Here is a 20,607-nt window from a genome sequence, read left to right as displayed (position 1 = left end):
AAAACAGGCCAGGTCATGGTGGTACACGCTTTTAATCTCAGTACTAGGACGGCAGAGGCAGGTGGGTCTCAGTTTCAGGACAGCCTGCTCTACAGAGCGAGTTCAAAGACATCCAGGGAGACACAGAGAAACCCTGTTCAAAAAACAAACCAACAAAAACCAAACTGAGGCCATGACTGAATATTTTAAGCACAGCTATGTGACAGAAATCACATAGGGAAGGTTGAGCGCTCCAGCTGAGTCAACCAAGCAGGAGCGAGAGAGGGGTTTGTCGGAGGTGGAGCCACTATCAGAAGAGCACAAGGAGGCGAGTTAGGTGAGCTGCAGGCTGTTCAGACTCTCCAGGCCCGATTACAAAAAGAGACAAGACCTCAAACAGGAAGAAAGTATTTAATACAAAACAAAAATGCAAAACAAAGTACCAAAGTCACAGGACACAATCCCTTTGGTTCAGTGATCGCACCAATAGTTCACGTTCCCAATGGCTACAGACATCATACCCTAAAGTGAAGTCGGGTTGCCCCAAACCGCCACATCCTACAGTTCATCAATATTGTTTGCAATTTAAATGGGGTAAGAACAGGGAAAATGGGCTGGCTGAAAAAAAGGGGGAGAGGGAGAGACCACACATGCAGACCAGTCACTGGGAGAGAGCTCGCTGCCGGGTCATGATGTATCCCTGTACATGCTACATGAGGCTAAGTCCCTTGGTACAATCACAAATAAACACACACAATCCAGCAACTCTGAGCACTCCCAGGGAAGACAGCAGAGGAAGGAAAGGCTGACATAAAGAGGGGGCAGGTCACAGGATACCGGGAACATCTAGTCCTAACCCTCATTTACAGATAGGGAAATGTCTCACCCACCCATGCTTTCTTTAACATGAGCAACACCAGAAAAGACAGACGAGAACCTGCCAGAGCCACTGAGGCGGGAGACATCCATGGCCCAATCAAGTTCTTCCCTCCTAGGAAAAAAAATGCCTACAAGGTACTAACAGCCTTCCTGGGTGCTCCATGAAGCCAAGAACATCTTGATGCTCCGGGTCTCCTCAGGCTTCCTGTGACCCTGGGACAGAAGCAGGCAAAGAAATAGGAAGTCCAGCCACAGGTGCAAGATGAGACACGAGGCTGGCAGTGGTGGCACACGACTTTAATCCCAGCACTCAGGAGGCAGAGGCAGGCGGATCTCTGTGAGTTCGAGGCCAGCCTGGTCTCCAAAGCTACAGAGAAAACCTGTCTCAAAAAAACAAAACAAACAAAAAAAAAAGATGAGAGACTGGTCAGGTATGGTTGGTTATACGTGACTACAATTCCACTCAGGAGGATTAGGAGTTCAAGGCTCGCCTCAGACACATCCAAAGTTCAAGGCAAGTCTGGGCTAGACGGGTCTCTGTCTCAAGAAGAACTTTTAAAAAATGAAATGGAGAATTCAAGAAGACAAGTAGTTGGTTTCCTGACAGACCTGGCTCTGCCCATGGGCCTTCTGAAGACATGGAAATGGGGTCTACATTCCTTCAGTCCCGCTCTGCCAGGACAGTGGCATATCACACCATACCCATCAAAATTCGAACAGAGGAAAATCAGTGCAGATCAAATAATAAAATAAAACTTGTCTGACTGGTAGAGACTGGCTGGGAGAGGCAGGAAGCCATTCTTACAGCAGCTGCTTTCTTCCCTCCCAGCTTTAGGAGAACAGTACACCAGATCCTGGAGCAACAGACACGCTTGCTGAAATGGTCAGACATCTCCAAACATGCACCTGAGGTGGGCAGCCACCTCCTCCACTCTCCCCACCCCTCCCAACAGTCACTTCTTTGATGGGGAGACTCTGGCCGACTGGGACAGTGAGATCTGGCTGCACTTCTCAAAGACAGCCTCGGCTGACAGCTTAGGCAGCCCCTGATCCAGAGGGCACTCATCCACCAAGCTGTTCATGGGCGTGGGGGGCAGCGGAGGGTCCTCGTCATCCTGACTCAGTCCAGCCATCAGGGAGTTACCTGCCCTGTCCAGTTCCTTGTCTGCCTGCTCCCTGGACATTCCCACTACCTCAGGCTGCCCTGGAGGCATCTTCCTTGAGTCAAAGTAGGCTGAGAGGGCTTCCTGGAGCACAGGCAGAAGTTTCTTGCGAGAGACCTGGGTGTTGCCTTGAAGGTAGGTCTGGAGGTCAGGGAAGAGGCTCGGGATGGGGGTCAGCCTCAAGGCTGGGGAGGTGGACTGCTCCAGGACGCCACATATCTGCAGGAGACAAGAACAAGGCTGATGCTAAATTTGGCACAGCAGAGAGCTGAGGTTTCTGACGGAGGGAAGAGTATTCTGTGTGTCTCACTGTGTAGTCCTGGCTGGCCTGGAACACACGCAGACCCACCCACCTCTGCCTTCTCAGTGCTGAGGTTACCTGTGTGCCAGCATCCCCAACTGAGGTGCCTGGGATCAAATCCAGGGCTTCAAGCATCCGGCAAGCAAGCTGCAGATGATTTACATTTCCAGACCACCTCCCCACCTCCCTTTTTCTTTTTTCTTTTTCTTTCTTGACACAAGGTCTTAACACATACTGCTACCCTGGAACTTACTAAGCAGCCTAGGCTGGCCTTGAATGCATTGTAATGCCCCTGCCTCAGCTTCCCATGTGCTGATATTATAAGACACACAGCATGGCTGGAACATTTATTTAGATGACATATTTGAAATCAAAGTACACAGAGGTTTTCTCTCTGTCTCTCTCTCTCTTGACAGGACTGTCATCAAAAGTAGTGTTCTAAATGTCTTACCTAGGAGGGAGGGATGAGATGGCAGAGTAGACAGTAAAAAGATCCTATCTCCCAGCATGAAGAGCATGGGTAGCTACCATCATCAGAGTGGCAGAGAGGGGTAGGTTCCGGAAGATGGGAGGATACTTTCTTATAGCTGAAGTACCTTCCCTTAGCATGGTTGGTGAGAGTCACATGAACATGGACTCTGCCTCAGAACGCACTTTACGCTGACGGCCACGGCAGACTGCAATGATGACACTTACTTGAGTCATTGACTCTAGTCCTCTGGCTTAGCTCAAAGGGCGAGTGGGCAGGAACCCAAGACAGAAATCACGTCTACCTGATTATAAAACCTACTTCTCTCCATGTGCCAGCTACCCTACACCAGGGGAGGAAACAAAGGAAATGTGGCAGCAAAGGCAGACACTCCTCTCCCGGGTGCACACAACTTCTAGCTAGTGCACAGCTGAAAAGGGTCCTACTGTGTGTGCAGGGGTAGGGAGGGGCCCCCTTCTCTCTCCTCTCTCTCTCTCTCTCTCTCTCTCTCTCTCTCTCTCTCTCTCTCTCTCTCTCACACACACACACACACACACACACACACTCTCTCTCTCTCTCTCTCTCTCTCTCTCTCTCTCTCTCTCTCTCTCTCACACACACACACACACACACACACACACTCTCTCTCTCACACACTCTCTCTCTCTCTCTCTCTCTCTCTCTCTCTCTCTCTCTCTCTCTCACACACACACACACACACACACACACACACATACCTGCGCGCGAGCGGCAAGTGCCCCACCCCTGGGCCACACCCTTCTGTCCATAAATTGCCAAGACAATGAAAAGAAAGAATTGATTTTCTCTTAGGTTTTTTGTTTGTTTTGGAGACAGGGTTTCTCTGTGTAGCTATGGAGCCTGTTCTGGAATTCACTTTGTAGACTAGGCTGGCCTTGAACTCAGAGATCTGCCTGCCTCTTCCTCCTGAGAGCTGGGATTAAAGGAATGTGCTACCACCACCGGCTTTTTTTTATGTTTTTTTGTTGTGGTTGCTTGTTTTTGTTTTTGTTTGAATGGTATTGCAAACCCAGGGCTTGGGCTAGGTGAGTACTCTATCACTGAGCTAAATCCTCAGTCTCTCCCTAAGTTCCAGGAATACAGGCCTGGGTCATCATGCCCAGTTAAGAGCAAATTTTTAAGTCCAGGTTGACATTTCCTTGTAACCAGAGTTTGTTTTACAAACTCCTCGTAAGCAGGAATTGTTGTCTCTAGCTTTAGGAGTGCTTTTCTCAGTAATTGTATGCCTACGGCTACTCCTCGTAGATCATGTGGATAAAAACACGCACGGGGCCTGGTCCTTGTCTATGAGATTCTGAGTAGCTGGGCCTGGGGCTGGAGACTTCACTTGCACAATCATGAAGACAACTGAATTCCAGCATCCATCCATGTTGGGTGGCTATGTCACTCTCGCTCCACAGGATCTAAACACCTCTTCTAGCTTCCATGGGCATCCATACACACATATGCACATGCTCACATGGACACAAACACACAATAGTGAATAAAAATTATGCCGGGTGGTGGTGGTGCACGCCTTTAACCCCAGCACTCGGGAGGCAGAGGCAGGAGGATCTCTATGAGTTCGAGGCCAGCCTGGTCTACAGAGTGAGTTCCAGGACAGCCAGGACTGTTTCACAGAAAAACCCTGTCTCAAAAAAATAAATAAATAAGAATAAAACTAAAACACAGCCGGGTGGTGGTGGCGCACACCTTTAATCCCAGCACTCGGGAGGCAGAGGCAGGCGGATCTCTGTGAGTTCGAGGCCAGCCTGGTCTACAAGAGCTAGTTCCAGGACAGGAACCAAAAGCTACAGAGAAACCCTGTCTCGAAAAATCAAAAAAAACAACAAAACAAAACAAAACAAAAAAAACTAAAACACACCCTTTTATAAAGATACAGCCTGAGGCAGGGTCTTTCAGCACAGAGCTATAGAACACAAAGGCACACTCTGGTCACTGACCCTCAGATTGACTGATGGAAGACTTACTGTCATTCGAAGTGCCGAGTGGGGACAGAAAACAGCTAATTGTCGTACTGGCTCATTCTGAGTGTTGAAGAAGATAGTCATGGCAACCAGGGCATCATAGCTGTGCTCATGGCAGAAAGCACTGAGGTCTTCCAGGAGGTCCAGCCGCTGCAGAAAGGCCTAGAAAGATGAAGCCGAGTAAGGGACGCTTACAGCCAGACCATATTTTTTTTAATTGTTAATTATTGATCTCTACATTTTTCTCTGCTTCTCTCCCTGCCCTCCCCCCCCCCGACTTTCAATCTTCTCCCAAGCTCCCCCAAGCTCCCAATTAACTCAGGAGATCTTGTCCTTTTTACTTTCTTAGATCTATGTAAGTCTCTATTACTGTCTGCACTGTTGTCTAAGTTCTCTGGGATTGTGGTTTGTAGGCTGGCTTTCTTTGTTTTATGTTTAAAAACCACCTATGAGTGAATACATGTGATAATTGTTTTTCTGTGTCTGGGTTACCCCACTAAAGATAATGTTTTCTTTCTTTCTCTTTCTTTCTTTCTTTTTCTTTCTTTCTTTCTTTTTTTAAAGATTTATTTATTTATACAGTATCTTGCCAGTAGGCCAGAAGAGGGCACCAGATCTCATTATAGGTGGTTGTGAGCCACCATGTGGTTCCTGGGAATTGAACTAAGGACCTCTGGAAGAATAGTCAGTGCTCTTAACTGCTGAGCCATCTCTCCAGTCCCCAAAATAATGTTTTCTAGCTTCATCCATTTTCCTGCAAAATTCAAGCTGTCGTTAATTTTTTTCTTCTGTGTCGAACTCTATTGTGTAAATGTACCACATTTTTCTTATCCATTCTTTGGTCGAGGGGCATTTAGGTTGTCTCCAGGTTCTGGCTATGACAAACAAAGCTGCTATGAACATAGCTGAGCACATGTCCTTGTGGTACGACTGAGCATCCTTTGTATATATACCCAAAAATTGTATTACTAGGTCTTGAGGAAGGTTGTTTCCTAATTTTCTGAGAAACTGCCACACTGACATCCAAAGGGGTTGTACCAGCTTGCATTCCCACCAGCAACGCAGAAATGTTCCCTTTTCCCCACAACCAGCATAAGTTGTCATCAGTGTTTTTGATCTTGGTCATTCTTTCAGGTTTAAGATGGAATCTCAGAGTTGTTTTGATTTGTATTTCTCTGATGACTAAGGATGTTGAACATTTCCTTAAGTGTCTTCTAGCCATTTTAGATTCCTCTGTTGAGAGTTCTCTGTTTAGGTCTGTACTCCATTTTTTAATTGGATTATGTGATCTTTTGGTGTCCAATTTCTCTGGATATCAGACCTCTGTCTGATTTGGGGTTAGTGAAGATCTTTTCCCATTCTGTAGGCTGTCATTTTGTCTTGTTGACTGTGTCCTTTGCTTTACATAAGCTTTTCAGTTTATTTATTAATTGTTTCTCTCAGTGTCTGTGCTGCCGGGGTTATATTTAGGAAGTGGTTCCCTGTGCCAATGCATTTAAGTGTACTTCCCATTTTCTTTTCTATAAGGTTCAGCCAAACTTCTTACTACCAAGTAAGGGACGCGTACAGCCAGACCATATCCTTGCTAACAAGCGGTCTGTGCATGTGATTCAGTGTGTATACACTACAACGGTATGGAGCATTTCTGCTGGAGCTGTGACAGACGGGGAGAATGCAGGCTTCCGATTAAGACAGAATTGTTTTAAAAATTAGCTCTACTACAGTGCCTCTCAGGCGTAAGATCAAGAAGTGATAATCATCCCACCTTCCGGGCCTAGGCTTCCTCAATAAAATAAGAAGACAGCATTTACCAAACAGCTGTTTTAAGGATTAGGCCTGAAGAAGACAGAGAAGGAGAGCGTGAGTGTGGCCGGATGTGCCAGTTAGAGTTTCTGCTCGCCTGGGAAGAGGAAACGCCTCCCTTAGACCTGCCTGTGGACAAGCCTGTGGGGCATTTCACACTAATGATTGACAGGAAAGGGCCCAGCTCACTGTGGGTGGTGCCAACCCTGGGCAGAAAGGCCTGCGTTATATAAGAAGCGGGCAGAGCAAGCCATGAAGAGCAAGCTAGTTCTGTCTCCAGGGTCCTGCCCTGGTTTCCCTTCAGGATGGTAAACCATCCTTGGCTCACTCTTTGCTAATCTATATCACCCAAATATTTTTCATGCAGCGTTTTCTTTAATACATCATACTGGGCTTTTCTCAATTCTTGGCCTTTCTTCAGTTAGTGTGCGTGTGTGATATGTGCACATGATACATGCGTGTATATGTGCATGCGCAGAGACCAGAGGAGGACATCAGGTGTGCTGCTTTATCACTTTTGCCGTATTCCTGTCTCTAGGCTGCTGGCCAGGAAGCCCCAGTGAGCCTCTGTCTCCTCCCTGCATGACACTGGAGTTGCTGGTGCCCATGTCCTGGGGATCTGAGCTGGCAACTGAGCCATCACTACATTCTAAAGTGTCAGTCTGTACAGTGGCTAGGCTGCGTGGCAACCCTTTCGTGTTGTCTATATTTTTTCTTTTTTAAAGATTTATTTATCTATCATGTATTCAATATTCTGAATGTGTATATGCCTGCAGGCCAGAAGAGGGCACCAGATCTCATTACAGATAGCTGTGAGTCACCATGTGGTTGCTGGGAACTGAAACCAGGACCTCTGGAAGAACAGCCAGTGCTCTTAACCGCTGAGCCATCTCTCCAGCCCCTATACCATGGTTTCTTAAACTGTGTGTGTGATCCACATGGGACCTGAAATATATGAATGAGGGGCGTGAAAACTTTATCCAATTTCAGTGGTAGTGCATTTGCCCAGCATGTCCTCAGCACTGGTAAACAGACCAACCTATGAGACTACTGTATAACAGGAACTGTAATACTTTTTGTTTAGATTTATTTACTTTATGCGTTTAGACTGGGTGTATGTACTTGTACTATGTGTATACTTGGTAGTGTCCACAGAGGTCAGAAGAGAATGTCTGATTCCATGGAACTTTTTAAACTTATTTATTTTTATTTTCTGTGCATTGGTGCTTTGCCTGCATGTGTGTCTGTGTGAGGGTGTCAGATCTTAGAGTCACAGACAGTTGTGAGCTGCCATGTGGGTGCTGGGATTTGAACCCAGGTCCTTTGGAAGAGCAGTCAGTGCTCTTAACCAGTGAGCCATCTCTCCAGCTCCAGAAACTGGAATTATAGATGCTTGTGAGCCTCCAAGTGCATGCTAGGAACCAAACTCAGGTCCTCTACAAAGAAACAAGTTCTCTTAACCACTGAGCCTTCTCTCCAGCCCTCGATTGTTGTTGTTATTGTTTTCAAAGATTTATTTGATTAAGCACAAATGTGTATGTGCACACGAATGCTGATGCCCTTGGAGACCAGAACCATCAGGGCTGGAAGGAGGTAAGGCCAGAGTAAAGGTCAGAGGGCAGATAAAGGTACAGGGAAAGCTTTAGATTGTGTAAGAAACACAGTGAAAAAGAATAAAGCAAGGAGGGACTAGATGTGATCTCATTTATTATTTTATCTATTTATTTATTTATTTAAGATAGGGTCTCACTACATAACCCTGGCTGGCCTGTTTCCCAAGCACTGGGATTAAAAGCACTTGCCACCATACCTGGTGTTCCAGTGAGGGTTACTATCACTGTAAGGAAACATGACCAAAAGTGGCTTGAGGAAGAAAGGGTTTATTTGGCTCATATTTCCACATCTTAGTCCATCACTGAAGGAAGTCAGGGCAGGAGCTGATGCAGAGGCCATGGAGGGGTGCTGCTTACTGGTAACTCCACATGGTTTGTTCAGTCTGCTTTCTTACAGAACTCAGGACTAACAGACCAATCAATCTCACATTGACCACTAATTAAGAAAATACCATATGGTCTTGCCTACAACCCAATCTTATGGGGGATGTTTTATCAGCTGGGGTTCCCATCTCACAAATGATTCTAGCTTGTATCAAGTTGACATAAAACCAGCCAAAACACCTAGCCTGAGATATATATTCTCAGGTTATATATACATACATTCTAAAATAAAAAAAATTTATGTGTATATATAAGTGTGTCTATGTGAGAGAAGATACTTACAGAGGCCAGTCAGCATAGGAATCTCTAGAACTGAAATTATAAGTAGTTATAAACTGCCTGACATGGACTAAACCTTGATCCTTTATAAGAGCAGTGATCACTCTTATTTGTTGAGGATCATTCTACAGTTGGCTATGGTAGCTCAAGACTGTAATCCTAGCTCTTAGAAGCAGGGATGATGTGTGATGTCCTTCTGTATATGTGCTGCTTTTATTGGTTGATGAATAAAGCTGTTTCAGCCAATGGCTTAGCAGAGTAAAGCCAGATGGGAAATCCAAACAGAGATAGAGAGAGAGTAGGCAGAGTCAAGCAGATGCCAGCTAGCGACCAAGGAAAGACATTGTAGAAAATGAGTTAACGCCACATGGCAATATATAGACTAACAGAAATAGGTTAATTTAAGATATAAGAGCTAGCTAGGAATATGCCAGAGCTGCTGGCCAAACAGTGCTGTAATTAATTTCTTTTAATACTTAGGACCATTGTCCCACCACATTAAACGATTTATTTATTTTTATTTCCTGTGCAATAGTGTTTTACCTGGAAGTATGTCATGTACAAGAGTGTTGGGTCCCCTGGAACTGGAGGTGCAGAGAGTTGTGAGCTGCCATGTGGATGCTGGGAATTGAACCCAGTCATTCTAGAAGAGCATCTGGTGTTCTTAACCACTGAACCATCTCTCCAGCCCATAAAGGGATTTTTTTTTTTTTTTTGGAGACAGGGTTTCTCTGTATCTTTGGGGCCTGTCCTGGAACTAGCTCTTCTAGACCAGGCTGGCCTCAAACTCACAAAGATCTGCCTGCCTCTGCCTCCTGAGTGCTGGGATAAAGGTGTGCGCCACCACCACCCGGCAACAGTGTTGTAATTAATACAGTTTATGTGTGATTATTTGGGTCTGGGTGGCAGACAAAATGTGATTGCAGTCTCCATTTATAAATGGCACCCAACATGGGGCCATTTTGTAGATGTAATTTTACTATGTTAAATTTAAAGCCTTCCTTTTTAATCAGACAGAAAATGGGAGATAATGTGAAATGTCCTGCATTTGTGTTGCTTTTATTGGTTGATGAATAAAGCTGTTTTGGCCACTGGCTTAACAGAGTAAAGTCAGGTGGGAAATCCAAACAGAGATATATAGAGAGAGACGCCATGTAGCTACAGAAGGAGAAAGATGCCAAACCTTATGGGTAAACCACAGCCTCATGGCAACACACAGATTAACAAAAATGGGTTAATTTAAGATATAAGAGTTAGCTAGGAATATGCCTGAGCCGTTTCTGTCTACGTAGGGGCAGGAAGCTTGTTTTGAATTCAAGACCAGTCTAGACTACACAGTCCCATGCCAGCCTGTCTTGAAAACAACACGAACAGGGCCAAGCAGATGGCTCAGTGGGTAAAGGCACTTGCTGCCAACCTGAGTTCAACCCCCGGAATCTGCATAGTAGAAGCAAAAGAACTGACTATTGCTTGTTGTCCTCTGACCCTCGTAAGTGTGTTACAGGACACACTCTCTCACAAACGCCAATAAATACTCTGCTTTGTTTTGAGAAAGGGTCTCACTCTGTAGCCCCACCTGGCTTGAAACTCAGAGATCTGCCTACCTCTGAGATTCCAGAGTGCAGAGATTAAAGGCATGTGTCACCATGCCTGGCATAAATGTAATTTTAAAAATATTTTGAGGGGGAAGGACCTAGGACTTACCACAGGGCAGGGAACCCTGACTGTTCTTTGGACTGGAGAGGGAGGGGGAGAGGAGTGGGGGGAGGGGGAGAAGAGTGGGGGGAGGGGGAGAAGAGTAGGAGGAGGGGGAGGGAAATGGGAGGCTGGGAGGAGGTGGAAATTTGTTTTTTTTTTTTATTCTCCTTTTATCAATAAAAAAAATATTTTGAAAGGGCTGGAGATATGGCTCAGCTGTTAATGGCTAGAATATATATATATATTTTCGTTTTAGATTACTTTATGAGTGGTGTTTTGCCTACATTATATAAGTGTACTATGTGTGTGTGTGGGGGGGCCCATAGACGTCTAAAGAGAGCACGAGAGCCCCTGGAACTAAAGTTACAAATCACTGTGAACCACTATGTGGGTGCTGAGAACTGAACTCAGGTCCTCTGTAAAGTGAACAATGCTAAGAACCACTGAACCAACTCTCTAGCCCTGTTAAAGTATTTCTTAAAAAATACATATATAGGGGGCTGGAGAGATGGCTCAGTGGTTAAGAGTATTGCCTGCTCTTCCAAAGGTCCTGAGTTCAATTCCCAGCAACCACATGATGGCTCACAACCATCTGTAATGAGGTTTGGTGCCCTCTTCTGGCCTGCAGACACACACGCAGACAGAATATTGTATACATAATAGATAAATATTTAAAAAAAATACATATATACAAAATCACTGATTATATGCAAAACTGAGGTGGGCGCAGAGAAGCTAATACCCAGACTATGACAGCAACACAGTGAGAGGTGATGGGCTGTGGAGAATCCTAGAGGACACCGGGACAAGTGGAGAGGTACCAAGGCAGCCCACAGTGGGCAGGAGTGAAGGGCAAAATCTCGTGGATGAAGAAAGATGCTCCCTTCACGTTCACACCGGCGGTTGGCTCTTACCTCCAAATCCATGTAGATTGCACTGATGGTCACCTTGGTGCCTTGTCTGTAGATGGTCTTCTGGTCTTTTCTGAGCATCTGCTCAGTGGTCAGGCCTAGAAAAGAGACAGGAAATTAGGAGTCAGAGAGGGCATGCGGCCTAACACCATAAAGGGGAAGACGAGGAAAACGGGAGCAATAAGTGAAGATGTAATTACAGAAGGGATCACTTGACTAGTCAGGTCACAGGCTGGAGAGATGGCTCAGCAGCTAAGGGCACTGTTTGCTCTTCCGGAGCGCCAGGGTTCAATTCCCAGCACCCACATGGCAGCTCAAAACTGAGTAACTGTAATTCCAGGGGATCTGATGCCCCTCTCTATCTTCTGAGGGCATCAGACATGTACATAGTACACAGACAAAATGCAGGCAAAACACCCATAAATTAAAAAATAAAAAATTTAAAAGATGGTAACAATCAGGTCAGAAGAGTTGAATGGTCACCTTTAGAGTAAGGGACTTTGCAGAAGGGTCAAAGAAGAGGCGGTTTACTGGGTGTGGTGTGCACACTGTTATTCCAGGGCTATGGAGTCACGAGTTTGAGACGAGCCAGGTCTATACTGTGAGTTTCAGGTTAGGTAGGGCTATACAGTGAGACCACATCATTAAAACAAACACAACACCTCAAAAAAGCAAACGAAAAATCAGAACCAACACAACAGGCTTTTACCTCTTCCCCAGCCTCCTCCTGTCCCCATCACTCTTTCTTTTTTTTTTTTTAATATTTATTTATTTAGTATATAATATTCTATCTGTGTGTATGCCTACAGGCCAGTAGAAGGCACCAGACCTCATTACAGATGGTTGTGAGCCACCATGTGGTTGCTGGGAATTGAACTCAGGACCTTTGGAAGAGCAGGCAATGCTCTTAACCGCTGAGCCATCTCTCCAGCCCCCCCCATCACCCTTTCTTTATTGATTGGTTTTGCTGGGGGTCACACCTGGGCCCTTGTGCATGCTGGGTGGGGCCTGCTCTTTGGCTACATCCTTGGCCCTGGGGTTTTCTTCCTTTCTGTCTTCTTTTAACTTCCTAAAAGTACGCGTCACATTTCAGCTTCCTATTTTTGCTTTTCTTACACCAACAGGTAGATTATGGGAGTCCTTGGTTCTCTTTGTCCTTTGGACATACACTGAATTGCTTTCTTCTTTCTCCAGTCACATGGCTCCTGCTCTGATAACTTACCCCCCATATATGTTATTTATGGCCTACATTCTCAGATTAGACTGGGACTCTACAATTTTTATTCTTTGAGAATTTCATATAATACGTTGATCATAGTTACCCTCCCAGTATCCCCAGGCTCACCTGCCTTCCGAACCACCTACTTCCTTCCTTTCCCTTTTCCTAGCCATCAAGTCCCATTTGGGCTATGCATATAGCCTTGGGACTAAATTTATTTATTTATTTGTCTGTTTATTTATTCGTGATTTTTCGAGACATAGTTTTCTGTGTGTAGCCCTGGCTGTCCTGAAACTCACTCTGTAGACCAGGCTGGCCTCGAATTCACAGAGATCCACCTGCCTCTGTCTCTTAAGTGCTGGGATTAAATGTGTGTACCTGCCACTTCTCAGCTAGTCTTGGATTTTTTTTAGGTCCCTTTTATTTTATTTTTTTTCTTTCAAGACAGGGTTTTTCTATGTAGCTTTCACTTTTTGAGATAGGGTCTCCTTCTATAAACCATGCTGTCCTTCAACTCATTAAGTAGTGCAGGTTGCCCTGAACCTTCTGTCTTCCCACCTTGGCTTCACCAATGCTGGGAGTATAGCATGGGCTACCATCCCCAGATCTTCATCCCCAGCTCTTCTTATCTCTTCCAAACTCAGGATGGAATAACCTAGCAGATGACTAATCATTCATGGGCAGCCATGATGCCCCTTGTTTCTTTCTGGTGTACAGAGTAAACCATTTTAACGCTCTGACATCGCTCTGACACCTTTCTAGATGCCATGTTCAAAGCTTGCCCACTGAGTTCCTCATGTGGGAAATCCATCATACCCGAGACGTCAAACTTTGCCTTTTGCAGAGAATCAAAGATGTCCTTTCTCTGGGGAAGATCTGGGAAGAGGGCCTCCAGCTTTTCTACGTATTTGCTGTCCTTTGGGGTTGCCTTTCCAATTTTTGCATCCATGTTGACACAGTCCAGAATGATGGTACCTACGAAGGGAAGGGATATGGAGGAACAGGAGTACTGTGAGCAAGTCACAACCACCGGCACACATGTAATTCCAAACCCAATGGACACAATCTAGAGAGTACAGCCAGGGCAAACCATGAGAACAGACAATACATTTGGACTGACCATGCCCTAAGTGTGAACTCCCAAAATGAAACACAATGAAGAGCCTGGGAAGGTGGACAAGAAGCCTGAGGTTGGAGAGACGCTCAGCGGTGAAGAGAACTGGTTCCTCTTACAGAGTCCCAGAACCAACACGGCAGCTGACAACTCCAGGCTCTGGAGCTCTAAAGCCCTCTTCTGGCCTCCCTAGGCACCAGGCATGTACATTATGCAGATATATATGCAGACAAAACACACACATAAAAGTAAATAAATAGAATAAAAAGAAGCCTGGGCATCCTGGGCCTTGTGGGTTTCACAACCTCAGGGGAATCCAGCTCCTCAGTAAGCCAAATTCCATCACGGATTTTTTTTACATTTTTATTTATTCTTTGAAAATTTAATATTCTTTTCCCTTCCCCAGCTCTGCTTCCACCTCCCTACCCACCCAACTGCATGTTCTTTCTCTCTCTCAAGTAAGCAGGTAGGGGCTAGAGAGATAAATGGCTCAGGTAAGAACATTGGCTGCTCTTCCAGAGGACTCAAGTTCAATTCCCAGCACCCATACAGCAGTTCACAACAATGACACTCTTCTGAGTGTCTGAGGGTACCAGACATACATGTAGTGCACAGACATACATGCAGGCAAAACGCACGTCCATGTGAAAATTTAAAAATTTTTTTAAAAAAAGACAAAAATACAAAAGCAAAAACCCAGGGTTTTTGTTGGCTAATTATTCCTAAGAATGGAGCCTGCTCTGAAGAGTGTTTGAAAATACCTAAAGTCACTCCACAGAAAAACAGATTCCCCTCTTTCAGTAGCTATGAATTTCAAATAGCTGCTTGGCTACAGATGAAGCTTTGCGCCTACTTCCCTCTGTGTTTGGGTTTTGTCTTCCACCACAGATATCTTGGCTATTACCATTGGAAGAGACTGCCTCGGACAATCTAGTCTCAGCACACACACAACTGGTGGAAAAATGAGAGGAAAAAGGTGAGGAGAGCTGTCAGACACACAACCGCTTCCTGGTGGGACGTTTCCTATTTCTCCGCGAGTCCTCTTTCTATTAGACAGAGCTGCCAGAGGGAACTGCCAAGGTCAGCTGCCCTGTGCTTCCTTTTCATGGTCTCCAACACAAATCCCCAGGCAGTGAGAAAAATGCCCAACTACCGCGAGCGACCATTCACCCTCTGTGATGAGGGATGGCTTCGAGGGCACAGTTACAAGTAAGGCTGCAAGCGGCTAGACTTTCACGCTCCCTGTGTGGGAAGGGAGCAAAGGAACCCATCAGGTCCTAACCCAAAACTGATCCCTTACCGTGCAGTAGGGAGGCAGTTTGTCTGTCCAAGATCTCTGGCGCCCCCTGGAGGATTCTCTCTGCCACCAGGGTAGCACAGGACCCCACCAGCTCAACTGAAACATGACAGGGAGGACAGTATTTCTGCTCAATTGGTCGATGGTCCAGCACCTCTGCTACCGCCTCCTCCAGAGCAGCGTCACTTCTGGGGAGGGCGGTGGTTCACAGAAAACAGGAAGAGAGAGAAACATAAGAGCATTCCAATGCCAGAACCAGTCTCCACCGCAAAGAAAAGTGTGGGCACCTTAGGCAAACACACAGAGGTCACTTTTGCCCCCCCCTTCTCTACTCTCTTTAATGTGGCATCTGAAATGGCATTTAAACAACAAACTCTGTGAACCGTCTGCTATGAATGTCTACATTGTCCTTTAGGTTGCCGTTCCAATTGAGTGTCCACTCTGATACTCAACAGAGAACCTTCTTCTCTCGACAATCAAGTACCACTAGGTCACCAGGTTAGGGCTTTACCCATCCATGCCTTCCTTCCCACCCCTGTGCTACACCCTCTGGAGCCCCTAGACTGTTTTGGCTCTTCACCAGGGCTCATTAAACCTTCAAACGTTTCCTGAGTGATCACTTACTTAAAAACAAGACAACAATAAAAACTTTATTCTGTCAGGATCTGGAATAATATAATCCACAAACTCTATGCTACCTAAAAGTAAAGTCTACACTCTCAAAAGGCCCTATGCGGCCTCCATGATCTGCTCCGCACACCTCGGTCGCATAAATTCACGGCTTACCTCTCCCACACATTTAATGTCAGCTGCACAAAACAATTCCCAGTTCCCCAACTCAGTGTGCAATTTCATGCCTGCCTGGCTTCGCTTCCATTAATTCCTCTCAGCCACCTTCCCACCCCTGCAGGGGACAAACACCAAGTTCTCTTTGTAGACTAGGCTCAAGGGCCAACTCCTCTACAGACTGAGGCCCTCAGTTTCCCTCCAGTGCAATGAGATAAGTCCATGTCTAGTCCATCAAGTCTCAGCATCCTCAGTGTGACAGTTACCACTTCCCTCCAGCATCCATGGTGATGATCTGCTTGCTTACTGCCCTCTTCCTGACGGAAAGATTCATGAGATTGGCCACCTTCATCCACTTCAGAAAAAGGTTTCACTGAATAAACTCACGGATGCCCTCAGGGACCACCACTCCTTGCTGTAACCACAGTGTGCTCAAGGGAAAACCATGCATTTTGAAGAATAGCAAATTTCATACTTATGTTGCTTTCTGGCAGCATTTTGTAGTCCTAAATTAGAAGTGGAATTATTATAGATGTACACATTTGTTGAACAGACTGACTGATATTTCTAGAGTCTACTAGAACATAGTATTCCTGTGTTTCAAAACAGCAAAAGGTTCTGACATTAAAGGCAGATCTAAGGTATTTTGAATGATTAGTTTGAACTCACTAGGTGTTTTTATTTCTTTCTATCATAAACATCATATAATTAGAGAAATGACATTATTTTAATAGGTTGTTCATACTGGATATGACCCATTAATTATAGTTAGCTTCTGAGGCAGGTGGATTTCTGAGTTTGAGGCCAGACTGGAATACACAATGATTTCCAGGCCAGTCAATGTTGCACAAAACAAACAAACAAAAATCACAAAAACAACAAAAATTAGCCTCTGAGATTCCAGAAGGCAAACCCCCTTCCTTCTGTGTCAGCCACGAGTCTAAAATGCAAGATGAGCACCCACTTACTTGACTCCGTCCCCGCCACTCCGCCCACTTACTTGACTCTGTCCCCGCCACTCCGCCCACTTACTTGACTCCGTCCCCACCACTCTGCCCTCTTACTTGGCTCAGTCCCCCGCCACTCCGCCCACTTACTTGACTCCGTCCCCACCACTCCACCCATTTACTTGACTCAGTCCCCACCACTCCGCCCACTTACTTGACTCCGTCCCTGCCACTCCGCCCACTTACTTGACTCCGTCCCCACCACTCTGCCCTCTTACTTGACTCTGTCCCCGCCACTCCGCCCACTTACTTGACTCCGTCCCCACCACTCCGCCCACTTACTTGGCTCAGTCCCCCGCCACTCCGCCCACTTACTTGACTCCGTCCCCACCACTCCGCCCACTTACTTGGCTCAGTCCCCCGCCACTCCGCCCACTTACTTGACTCCGTCCCCACCACTCCGCCCACTTACTTGACTCCGCCCTCTTACTTGACTCAGTCCCCCACCATTCGGCCCACTTACTTGGGTAAAACGTGATGGTCAACAAGGATGAGGGTGAGCTGGCCAGCCTGGTGCAGTGCGTGGAGGTCGATCTCATCCCTGAAAACCAGCGCAGACTCTGGAATCTGAACCTTCTGGAGGAAGAAGACATTGTCCCCGCGTAGAGGAAGCTCAGCACGGTTTATGTTTAACACCGGTATAAAGATCTCTCCTGCCCCCGCCGTCTAGTAAGGAATTGAAAAGAAGACATCAGAGGTTTTGGAAACAGCAAGGAAGAGTTAAGTAGCAAGATTGGGCTTTGGGTTTACTCACTAACACACATATGTAAAAAACAGTCCAAAGCATACATGACCTGGGGTAACTTACCACCACACACTTATTAAATAAATAAATGTTTAAAAAATTTTATTTGAGACAGGGTTTCTCTGTGTAGCCCTGGCTGTCCTTCTGGAACTCGCTCTGTAGACCAGGCTGGCCTCGAACTCACAGAGATCCGCCTGCCTCTGCCCTCTAGAGCTGGGATTAAAGGCATGAACTACTGCAGCCCAGCAATTGCCGCCTTTGAACCAATTACCAAATCTATAAAAATAAAAGGATGACTTTTTTTTTAAACTAGAGAATCAAACCCAGAGCTTAACATTGGGAGCACACATTCTATGACTGAGCTGTACCCTGCTGTTCTGAGAGGATGGTTCTTGTCCTCCTTCTCAGCAATAGCACGGAAATCAACAAGTTGACTTATGGGAAAGACCTGCATACAGACTTCATGGTACAGGGAAGAGATTATCAGCCCTCTATTAAGAGTTAACCTGAGGGGCTGGAGAGATGGCTCAGAGGTTAAGAGCACTGGCTGGTCTCCCAAAGGACCAGATTCCATTCCCAGCACCCACATGGCAGCTCACAACCATCTATACCTCTGGTTCCAGGGGATCTGATGCCCTCTTATGGATTCTGACGGCACCTGGCATACACATAGTGCATAGACATACACGCAGGCAAAACATCCATACACATAAAATAATGGTTTTTAATTGACCTGAACCGGCAGGGATGTAGCTCAGTTGGTATAGTACTTACCTGGTGTGCAAGAGGCCTAGGAATTCCCAACAGTATGGCCTATGCCTGTAATCCCAGCACACGGGAGGTAGAGGCAGAGTTAAAAATTCCATGTTAGCTGGGAGGCGGTGGTGAATGCCTTAAATCCTAATGCTCTGTTGGCAGAGGCAGGTGGATCTCTGAGTTCAAGGCCAGCCTGGTCTATAAAGCAAGTTGGGGCAGCCAGGCTGTAACAAAAACCTGCCTCAGAAAAAACAAAACAAATTCAGGTACCTTGTGAGTTCAAGGTCAATGTGGAATAAATAAAAGCCTGTCTCAAGAAAAAAAAGCAAGCAAGCTAATCTGAGAAGACAACTACTAGATCATTGGGATCCATAAGGAACTCAGTAATAAGCTAAATATAATTTTATGGTTTTGCAAACCCCTTGGTGTGGTTTGAATGAGAATTACTCATTTGCTCATGTGCTTGAATGCTTAGTCATCAAGAAGTGTTACTGCTTGGGAGGGATTAGGAGGTGTGGCCTTACGGGAGGAAGTGTGTCACTGGGGGTGGGCTTTGAGGGTTCAGGGCCCAAGGCAGGCCCAGTGGCTCTCTCTCTTCTTGCTGCCTGTGGATGTGGACGTAGAACTCAGCTCCTCTCCAGCACCGTGTCTGTCTGCTTGCTGCCTGTCATGGTGACAATGGAGTAAACCTCTGAAACTGTAAGCCAGCTCCAATTAAATGCTTTCTTTTATAAGAGTTCCCGGAGTCATAGTGCCTCTTCACAGCAACAGAAAGACATTCCTCAGAACAGATTTATACATTCAGATACTAATACAGAACTCGACAAGGATCTTGATTCATCTTGTGCTGTGCACAGGTGTATGTGTACCTGCCTAAGCATGCATAGAGGTCAGGGGACTCTCAGGTGTCATTCCTAAGGCACCAGAATTGCCACCAGACAGGGTGACAATTCTCTCACTTGTCCGAAACTCAACAGGTAGGCTAAGCGGTGGCCACTGAGCCCCAGGGATTTGCCTGCCTGCGCCCTAGTGCTGGGGTGAGCAGGGAGTGCCACCCAGCCTGACCTTTTCCTGTGGGTTCTGGGGATCCAACTCGGTTCTCCATGCTTGCACAGCGAGACAGCAAGACCGTTGCTGACTGAGCTACCCCAACTTCTCTCCAAGTTTATTTTCTTTTTTATGGATTTATTTTATGTTTGGGTATCTGACCTGGGTGCTGTATGCGTATCACATGTGTGCTTGGTGCCTGTGAAGGTCAGAAGAGGGCACTGGATCCCCTGGAACTGGAGTTATAAATGTAGGTGTTGGAGAACTGAGCTCTGCTCCTCCCAGCCATGTCTCCAGCCCTTTTTCTTTTTCTTTTTTTTAAATGAAATAGGCCAGTCCTTATCCTCTTGTCTCCCACTTCTAAGGCCTTACAGATATGTGCCATCACACCTAGCTGAGGCTTAACTTCAGTTTAGCCAATGCTAAATTTTTGTTGTTATTGTTGTTGTTTGTTTTTTGAGACAGGTTTCTCTGTGTAACAGCCCTGCCTGTCCTGTAATTTACTCTCTAGACTGGGCTGGCCTTGAATTCACAGAGATCCACCTGAGCATTGGGATTAAAGGTGTGCACCACCACTGCCCAGCACTAACGCTAAATAGTAATAAATGATAGAGCTGGGTCTTGAACTCAAATCTTTTCACTCTAAGGGACTGTTTCTCGGTACTCACCTTTGTTAGGTAAAAGGCCAGGGCGAGAGCAGACACCATGGAGTCTAGGTCACAGGCTTCATTGCCCAGCACAACATGTAGAGGCCGGGACTCCTGGAGGGGAAAGAGGAATTCATAAAACCGTGTGTTTCCCGTTACCTCCCACTCATGTGGGGCCTCATGGACATCTTCTCACCCCTTAAGGACACGGTACTGCCATGGGATCAGCAGAGAGGGCCCTTGAGGCTTGGCTAGTCTTTATGCAGTTATACACATCCAGTTGGCAGAAAGACACTTATTCCTCTCCGCCAACCTTGTCCCTGCGCGTTAACTCTCAGAACACTTAACAATTACCTATTTGCTTACGCATCTTTGGGCTCTCACTGTAGTCAGAGACAGAATGTTCTGGCAATGGACAGTTATGCCATGCCCTCAAGGATATCAGGGCTGGTTTGCCACTCATTGCCCCTATTTTCAAAATAAAATAATAACTTTTACGTTTCT

At 46.1% G+C, this 20,607-nt stretch overlaps 1 protein-coding gene across 5 annotated transcripts in view; it reads right to left on the bottom strand.

Moving 5' to 3' along the window:
* Positions 1–371: 371 nt before the first annotated feature.
* Prune1 (prune exopolyphosphatase 1) overlaps positions 372–20,607 on the bottom strand; it is a 35,650-nt gene continuing 15,414 nt past the window's right edge. For 3 of the 5 annotated variants that reach the window (XM_075978179.1, XM_075978177.1, XM_075978178.1), the window contains exons 2-8: positions 20,125–20,217; positions 17,372–17,574; positions 15,119–15,303; positions 13,521–13,679; positions 11,489–11,583; positions 4,801–4,959; positions 372–2,240 (exon numbers count right to left, since the gene is read on the bottom strand). In XM_075978179.1, coding sequence (XP_075834294.1) covers positions 1,812–2,240; positions 4,801–4,959; positions 11,489–11,583; positions 13,521–13,679; positions 15,119–15,303; positions 17,372–17,574; positions 20,125–20,163 — 1,269 coding nt within the window. In that variant the 5' untranslated portion in view covers positions 20,164–20,217 and the 3' untranslated portion in view covers positions 372–1,811. The remainder of the gene's footprint in view (positions 2,241–4,800; positions 4,960–11,488; positions 11,584–13,520; positions 13,680–15,118; positions 15,304–17,371; positions 17,575–20,124; positions 20,218–20,607) is intronic. The other 2 variants (XM_075978180.1, XM_075978181.1) reach the window with 1 other exon arrangement.

The sequence above is a fragment of the Microtus pennsylvanicus genome, chromosome 7 (assembly GCF_037038515.1).
Source record: "Microtus pennsylvanicus isolate mMicPen1 chromosome 7, mMicPen1.hap1, whole genome shotgun sequence".
In the NCBI taxonomy this organism is placed as follows: Eukaryota; Metazoa; Chordata; class Mammalia; order Rodentia; family Cricetidae; genus Microtus; species Microtus pennsylvanicus.
Note: the sequence above shows the minus strand (reverse complement) of the source record. Positions and strands in the feature narration are given on the sequence as shown.